The sequence below is a fragment of the Antrostomus carolinensis genome, unplaced genomic scaffold (genome assembly GCF_000700745.2).
Source record: "Antrostomus carolinensis isolate BGI_N321 unplaced genomic scaffold, ASM70074v2 scaffold37685, whole genome shotgun sequence".
Classification (NCBI taxonomy): domain Eukaryota; kingdom Metazoa; phylum Chordata; class Aves; order Caprimulgiformes; family Caprimulgidae; genus Antrostomus; species Antrostomus carolinensis.
The window spans coordinates 13,155-21,698 of NW_010317745.1; the positions used below are offsets into that span (position 1 = coordinate 13,155).

An 8,544-nucleotide genomic window follows, 5' to 3' on the forward strand; every position below is an offset into this window, starting at 1 on the left:
AGCTCTTACAACAACAAAGCCAGGCCTTGTTTGATTAATATTTTTTTAAAAGAGCATTTTTCTGAATTGAAATACCTGAGGGAGCTTTACAAGGAATGGGGCTGGGAAGAAAAAGCAATTCTATCACTGGCAGATCCTACCTGCCTCTCTCCTTGCACGGGCTCGGCTACAGCAGCGTGTGCAGGCGTATGACACCCGCTCAGGGGGGCTGCTCCCCCTCCTTGGGTGTCTTGGCAGGGAGCACCCAGCCAGAAGCAAGACGAGGTGGCAGGTACAGGGGCAAAGCAGTGCCACTCTGCACTTTAGGGGCTCAAAAGTCAGCACAACAAACAGCACACAAACATGCAGCCCCACAGCAAGGCTCGGTCCCCGGCTGTAATTTTCCTGGCTACTGGACTCAGTCAGGGACATGAAGTCACAGCTACAGGAGAGGCATCCCCTTAACACACTTAATGCAGTTCCATCTCTCAACATCAACAAGAAAAGGATCAGCTTGCATGCCTCCCAGCCTCCAAAGGTCTCAGCCCCACCACAGCACCAGGATTGCTGCTCCACACAACATCCAGCCTCCTCAGTCCCAGGCAGGTCACTTGCCATCTCTGCCCTGGCTTCACACAAGGACTAACCCTGATTTAACACTTCATAGGTGTTTCTGTGAGGCTGTGCCACGTCCAGTAACAAGAGAAGAAGGTACTCACCACCCAGGAGATAGAGCTGTCGGCAATAGCAGGGCTATGGCTGCTTCCTCCTGCCTAATTTAGGGATCCAGGTGCAGCAGGGTGCTCAGGGAAGAGCTCTTAGCAGCAGACAACTCTAATCAAGGTTGTTAGCACAGGCAAGGAGCCACCCCTCATCCACATCCCGCTTTAGCATGTACCTATCAGAAGGATGAGATGTTTGCAGAGCAGTTTGAACACAGGTCACCAAACATTGCAGGGGCAGGCACACACCATGCTCCCACTGGAGCTGAGCCTGCTGAAAAGGGATGAAGACACCTCATAGGGCATGTAAACCCCTGTCAGGCACACTGGTTACTTGGTTCCTCCTCCACTACAAGCTGAAACATGCTTAAGAGAGCAACTGTTTGGTAACAGGGTCTCCAGTACAATTTGTTTTGCAGCACAGCTGCAGTTTGCAATTCAGTTTATTGCATTAAAATCTGCTGCAGTTCTAGCAGAAAGAAATAAATATGACACTTGTCACAGTTCCCTCATTAGTTCCTAGAGGAGAGCAAGCTCAGGCTCACGTTCATAGAGAGGAGTGTGTGGCTTGTCAGAAAGGGAAGGGAAGGGCAATACCACGGCCGTAAACGCAGCATCCTCCTCCCACCCCAACAAAGCCAGTGGGGAGATCCCATGTCCCATCCCAGCCACTTCTCCAGGTCCCACCCCTGCTTCACAAAACCCTCAGCAGAAGAGGGCTTACTTAGGGGTGTTCTTCTGCCTGTGGAACAACAGCCTGAGTGAGCAGAGGGAAAACAGACCCAAGGCAGCTGCCAGGAACATGCTGGAGGTTGGATGCGAAAAGCCTTTCACCTGCCACCGCCTGAGCCAGAGCCAGCAGAGCCCTCGCACCTCGCTGCTGCTCCTGCAGGGTTTATTAGGAGTGAACAAAACTATATGAAATCAGCCGTTCAGGTAACAGAGGTGTTTCAGCTCTGCCTGTATCCCCAGTATGATCCCCAGAGCAGACTCTCACCTTCCTATGGACCTGTTAGAGCTGCAGCCGCTTCCTGCTAATTGATTCAATATGCATTTGGACTAGGATTTTTAATTAATTTTATTACAGAAAAATTAATGCACTGCTTCCCCACAGATGCATTAGGATACTGACGTGAGCAGTAGGAAAACATCCTGCAGTGCTGTTTTCATTGCAACTTCTTGCAGGGAGCTAACCGCACACCCGTGGGGGGGGAGGGGGGAGTTCCCCAATGCAGCCTCTCCCCAAAGCCCCTCCCCAGCCTAAGGGCTCACTTTCAGCTCACACCAAGTATTTATCACGTTTCAAGTAAACTTAGAAATGTGTAGGCTACAGAGCAGCAGGAGAGCATCACTCCTCAGCCTCCCCAGGTTGTGTTGATAGACCACCCGGCTCATTTTCGGCAGAGGCATCGCCCCCCAGTCGGTTTGACTTCAGAGGGATGTGGTGCATTTTGGTCACAACTGTGTTCTCGAGATTATGTATAGTCCTGAGTCCAAACCAAATGGTACCAACCCTGGGCAACAACCTGCACAATGTGGGTCAGAGCTGCTGGGCAAGCATGCCTCTGCCCCACACCCAGCATCTGCTCCACATCAGCACCAGGAGATGCTTTCACTTGAGCAAAAGCTCTCACACCTCTGCTCCTGTTCTGGGCACCCAGAGGGACTGCACAACCTAGTCGAGCCATCCTCTGCCTCCCCAGAGGTGAGCAGGCTTGAACTGCTGCAGTACCAGCACCATCCTTTCTTCTTAACCAAGCCCCTTGTCCTCACAGCCCACCTCACCAAGCAGAGGGGGATATAACAAATCACATTTTGAATTTCAGGAACAGTCTTGCAGTCAGCACTGTCTAGTTCACACAAGGAAGAGTGTCTCTTCATCCCTCCCCTCCCTTTCCCCAAATTTATTTTATCATTACCCTTCTCTACATATAACGGAGTTAATAAGAGACATATTTACTCTGCTTGGCTTGGGACTAAAGTCAAACTAGAAGTTTTAGCTGTACAGCAGCCCAAAGCAGAAATATCTGCTCTGAAACATCACAAGCATTTCAAAGCAGAGAGAAAGAGCATTTGGAGGGTGTTCTATCAAAAAACGGAGCTGGTAAAATTAAGCAGATCCCAATATTTGAGATATCAGAAATACAAAAACCAGTGTGTGTGGAGGGGAAATAATGTTATTTATGTGCGTTCACACTATGGTATTTATCAGTGGCAGAGTACTGGGGGAAGAAACATCATCACTACATCTGCAATATCTAAATTTGAGCTCCCAGAGTCCTGCACTAGCATTGTATTGAACAGCATCCCTAAGCTATGCCATATTTTAGGAATTTGCAGAGCAGGAATAGGTAGCACACTAAGGTCCAAGACCTTAATCAAGCCCTGCAACTCCATAGATTTCCAATACAGCAAAGACAAAGCAGTGTCAGCTCTAGTTCTTATTTGCTAATACTATCAATGGGGGCTCAGCTCACTAGCAGTTAATTCAAAGCCAAGTTCGATTTGCACAGCAGTGATCTACGCTAATTCCCATATGTGGCTAAGGGGAGATTTTGCCAACTAGACAATAGAAACAGTATTACAGCTCCTGAAACCATGCCATCGCTTTTCTCTTCTGCTCCACCACTTCCCCATCAAATCTCCACGTGCTGGAATCTCCAGTTGTCCTCTCCCTCACATCAGATGTGTGGAAAGGGTAGCGAACACAAAGGTACCTGTTTCTTTTCCAGGTGCAGCTTTATTGAAGCTTTTAAAATGCAACTTCCCATAAAATGGGGGCAAATTTCACACTTGTTTTTTTGTGCATTAAAGACACTAAGAATTGTCGTTGTTCAGCAATTATCGAAGTATTTCTAAGTGATCCAACTGTAACTTAGCCTTCAAAAAAGTTGCCACATATTACATTTCACAAAACTTCATTAGCACACTCCTTCCCATACCAAGTTTTGCTTGGTTTCACTTTCAGGTTCTAGCCCATCTCAACACTAGATCAGACTGTTTTGCCAAGATACTACAGTTCTTGAGAAGTCACACAAAGCCAGATGTGCTACCCAATTAGGCAATGAAGCAGTTTTATCCACATTAGTAGTTCCTGCCTGTAAGCCTGGCCCTCATTAATGTGCAGTTTGGCTCAAAGGAAGCAGGGGCAGCAGCCCATACCCACAGTTTACACTAATGAGTTACCCTGTCCTCTCAAGTCAGCTGCACACAGCAGCCTGCATTAATAGCAGGTCAAAGATGCAAGTATCCTCACACCTCCATCTCCCCTTTGCTGCCAAGCAAACACCAACTGCTAACTACAGCCAGCACAAGGAAAGAATTCAAGGGTAGCAAGGGGGGACTGGAGTTTTCCCAGTTCGTGGAGTTTCCGTGCTAAGGAAAAATTAGGTTAGAGTCACCAGCTAGAGAGTATTACCTCTCCCTTCCAAAGGCTGCAAAACATTCCCAGCTTGGATTTGGAAAAATGGCAGGACTGCAACACAGCCAGCTGGTCACCAGAGGGGACAGAGTCCTGCATCACTCCCCCAACCCACCTCACAGCACCCGATTCCTACCAAAACTCACATCACCAGAGAAAGGACACGGACTAAGTACCTGCGCCATGCTCCTACTTCAGCAGGGAGTTAGCGCCCAGCTCCTGCCACGAATTAAGATGCTAGAAAAAACCACAAGTCTGAAACAGTTTAACACAGGACAAAAAAGGCACATTTTAATATGTACAGCAATGCATTTGGGCTATAAATTTACCCAACACAACTGGAAAAAAAAAATCCAAACTATGCTTTTATACTTATTTCATGGTGTCAGCCTCATTCCTATCCACCTACCTTTCTCTGCATCTCTGAATGCTGCTATATACACACACAAACAATTACGTCATGAATGTTCATTTAGGCTCCCAAGTTCAAGTAATAAAGTTCAAACTTGCATAGCATCTTATGCCACTCAGCCATAAACAGTTACGATTGCATATTAGCTGGAGCAGCCATCTCTTTCAATTCAGCCAGTTTTGGCTGGCCTTTTTTATTTTTTTTTATTTTTTATTTTTTATTTTTTTTTTTAATCCTTGAGTCAGAATGTTTCCTAAGTCACCAGCCCTGAGGGATGCCACAGACTTCAAAATGAACCTCTTGCTGTTGTTAGATCCTTTTAAACCAGAAATTTAGAGTGTTGTCAAGAACAGTTTTAAAAATGTAATACTGTTTATTTTGCTTCAAAAACATTTCAGCATTCTAAACATACAAAAAAAACAGAACGTTGCAAATTCGTTTAAGTACAGAGTGTTTTTGAACTTCAGTTGCTGCACTGGCTCTTCACTTAGTTGACGATGAAGAGATGTCTACAGTTTCAGTTTAAAAACTACCGCACTTAACTAAAAAAATCCATACACTTCTCATGCCAGCTGAACCCCCTTCCACAACTAAGAATGGCAGCAGAATGCTATTTCACTATATACAGAAAGACAACTTTAAGCTAAATGGACGCCCACTGTAGTGTAAATAGATCTACCCTCACAGTCCATGCTTTGGGTCATGGCACCCCGGGGAACATACAGCCTTTCCAAGTAATCACTGCTCCTCTAAGGTATCATAACTCCAAGCATGTACTACAAGAATCTGTCTAGTTTTTACAAACTATAGATATGTACAGTTTATAACCCAGGATTTTCTAGCCAATAACCATATAGTAACACCACCTTACAAATTAAAAAAATGCTTGAAACATTTTTAAATGCTTTGTTACACCAACAGCAAAGTGCACAGAGTTAGGAGAACACTAGAGCGCCTTTTCATTTTAAAAATGTTTGGAAATATGTACAACTTTGATACAGTTTCAGGGTGCTCACTACACCCATGGCCACTTCATGTAAACCAGTTACAATTTCTAGAGCACTTTTAGAAACTACAACGCGATCGGAATCCAATTTTTTTTTTTTTTAATTAAGCCTAATAAGGGCAAGAGACACCATCTCAAATAAGAGGTGTTTCATTTATGGTGTTTCCCCTACTCTATGGTATTCACATGGAGACAAGTATTGTACAGTTTTATTCATCATCATCATCTTCATCCTCCTCTTCTTCATCCTCCTCCTCCTCTTCGTCTTCTTCCTCTACCTTTTTCCGAGCAGCTTTGGTTGCTGCTCCCTTTGCGCCATCAAACTTTCCTTTAGACTTGTAGTCTGCAACATCCTGCAAAGTCAAGGGGATGTCTTAATTTGCTCTAAGCAGCAAACACATTCAGCATTTGTACAGCAGCGGGTGATAACATAAAGGGACTGGCCTTCCACAGCTGCACTCCCAAAAGGGGAGCCAGACAGCCAGTGTCACAGCACACAGGTACGCAGACACTTAAGCGTACGCAACTGCCTGTGGATGACGGAGGTCTCGAACCCTGCGTTCATGGCTATTTCTTTGAGAAAAAGAGAACTCAGCCTCTCTTAAAAGTTTCCTGCTAACAGGACAAAGCTCCTTTAACAGGACGGCAAAACCTTTGCTGGAGCCACACAAGCAGCCGCTGCTGCGCATCACTGGGGGAAAGCTCTCCCTCCTGGCTGGGACCCACCTGCAGCTCTCTAACCTACTCCATCCCAACGTACACAGCGTTCGGCTACGTTGCACGCAGCACAATGAGAAAAGGTCCATAAGCTGGAGGTGCTCACTACGCTGAGGCCACCTTAGCTAGGTCTGTTAGAGAAACACATCAACATGAGAGCCGGCATGGAAGAGGCACAAGTGAAGAAAACCAGCCTTACCTTCTCATACTTCTCCTTCAGTTTAGCTGCCTTATTATTATAAGGCTGCTTTTCACCGTCACTGAGGTTGTTCCACATTTCACCCAATTTCTTTGCTACATCCCCGATGGATATGCCAGGGTTTGTGGACTTGATCTTGGGGCGGAACTCTGAACAGAAGAGGAAGAAGCCAGACCTTGGGAAGAAGCACCAGAAGAGAGTCAGCACCACAGCAGTGTGCCTGGGGAGCAGCACTTTCCTCTGTCCCTCACCCACAACATCCACACACGCACTCACAGGCTGGGTAGAAACACTTTCTCTTACTTCAAAAGACAAAAACCACACACACACACACAAAACGTGCTTTGAGTTTACTGAGGCCCAGGCTTGCAGCCTTCACCCAATGCTGTTTTTAATCAAGTGTTGTCTATTCCCCTTGCCATCCAATTTCATTTTAGATACACAGGTCTCAACGTGACAAGGTCACTTCCATGTCTTCCACCACCGTAAGTTTAAGGGTACCAAGTACTGACAATTCCTGTTAGTGCTCCACATGCTCAAGGTTACAAGCTGCCCAGAAGTTTCATAAGATAGCACCAGTAAGCTATGACTATTACCAATACTGCTACACCAACAGCATGTCCCATCTGCTTCCTCTATGGAAACCTATTAGCTGTGTTACAGGGCACAAGAACAAACCACAGTACTTGTGCATTTAAAACCTCAAAGTTACTTACGGTGGTCGTTTTGGGGCATTGGGGTCCTTCTTCTTCTTGCCACCCTTTGCTGGTCCATAGTCCTTCATTTCTCTATCATATCGTACCTTATCAGCCTTTGCCATTTCATCAAATTTAGCCTTCTCCTTGCTTGACATGGTCTAAAAAACAAGACACCGAGCCTGTGATTACCCAACTGTTCAATAGCTGGCAAACTTTAAGTAAACAAGCCAACACATAACAACTCGATAGCAGAGTTTCAGAATTTGTTTGTTTTCTAACTGGACCACCGTGGGGACGAAGGTCCTGTACCAGGGACTGCAGCCACAGTTGGCACACTTGGCAAGAGGGAAACAAGGGGAATGAGACAAGCACAGCCAGAGTCCTCCTTGAGGATACAGGCCTGGAGGGAGGTAGTTGCTGAAGGGCACTGCTTTGGGAACAGGAAAAAAAGGCCAGGCAGTAGTGGAAGCACCTAAATGGGCAAATACACCGGGCTGAAGCCTTCGTGATCATTACAGGAGTCAGCAGCACCCGATCAATGGCTGGGACGCCTTGCCAAGAACAGCACATAGACCAAAAAGCACCAGCTCCCTTCGTGTTCAGACACAGGCACGTCATCCTAGCAGATACCATAAGAAGTTGTCCCTTCAAGAAGTCACAAATTAAGGTACCTTCCACCTCTCTGAGCACTTCTTGGAAAACTCTGCAAAGTTGACTGGAACCTCTGGGTTCTTTTTCTTATGTTCCTCACGGCACGTCTGCACAAAGAAGGCATAGGCAGACATCTTGCCCTTGGGCTTCTTCGGATCACCTTTAGCCATCTTGACTCTGTAGGGAAGAAGGAAAAAGGGAAAAAAGTAACAAGCGAATGCATGTAGGAATGAATGAGCTTATGTGTGTATCCTATCCACATACGGTGTGCATATATTTATATATAGGCATACATACACACACCACCACCCCCTGAAATGATGTCCCATTAGTAATGCATCCCTTTCTTCTCCCTCCAACACCTCTGACCACCCCCAATAGAGAGACTTAAATTATTCTTCCTTGACACTTGGATTGCAGACTTGAGCCAAGTGAAACTGGTCACGGAATTTAAGTTTTACATTGATATATATTTACATCATGTCCAAAGACTGGAGACAGGCTATTAAATACACATACTCCTGCCCTTTAAGAGTTATATATGAACTGATATAAAATATTTGTTTTACTTGGCTACCACACTAGGGTTGAGTGGCAAGCACAGTGCCAGGCTATAACTCATCCCTTTAGTAGCTGGAGTTCACATGTTAGCAGCTGCTGTCCAGGTAGAAGAGCAGGACAGATTATTCTCCCCATAAAATTGCAATCACCTTTTCTATATAAAACGGCGTGCGAGCAC

General features: G+C 45.8%; 1 protein-coding gene across 1 annotated transcript; it reads right to left on the reverse strand.

Annotated features, from left to right (window-relative positions):
* Positions 1-4,386: 4,386 nt before the first annotated feature.
* Positions 4,387-7,984, reverse strand: HMGB3 (high mobility group box 3). Its single transcript, XM_010168689.2, has 4 exons — positions 7,826-7,984; positions 7,173-7,312; positions 6,457-6,631; positions 4,387-5,893 (listed from the first exon to the last, which is right to left on the reverse strand). Exons 1-4 carry the CDS (start codon positions 7,973-7,975, stop codon positions 5,750-5,752), a joined length of 609 nt encoding a protein of 202 aa, XP_010166991.1. The 5' UTR covers positions 7,976-7,984; the 3' UTR covers positions 4,387-5,749.
* Between the last annotated feature and the right edge of the window lie 560 nt (positions 7,985-8,544).

Coding starts and splice junctions, on each gene's coding strand:
- HMGB3 (XM_010168689.2), bottom strand. CDS start 7,975: ATGGCTAAAGGTGATCCGAAGAAGCCCAAGGGCAAGATGTCTGCCTAT. Junction 7,313..7,825: donor AGTGCTCAGAGAGGTGGAAG/GTACCTTAATTT, acceptor CTTGTTTTTTAG/ACCATGTCAAGCAAGGAGAA. Junction 5,894..6,456: donor TGAAGGAGAAGTATGAGAAG/GTAAGGCTGGTT, acceptor TTGACTTTGCAG/GATGTTGCAGACTACAAGTC.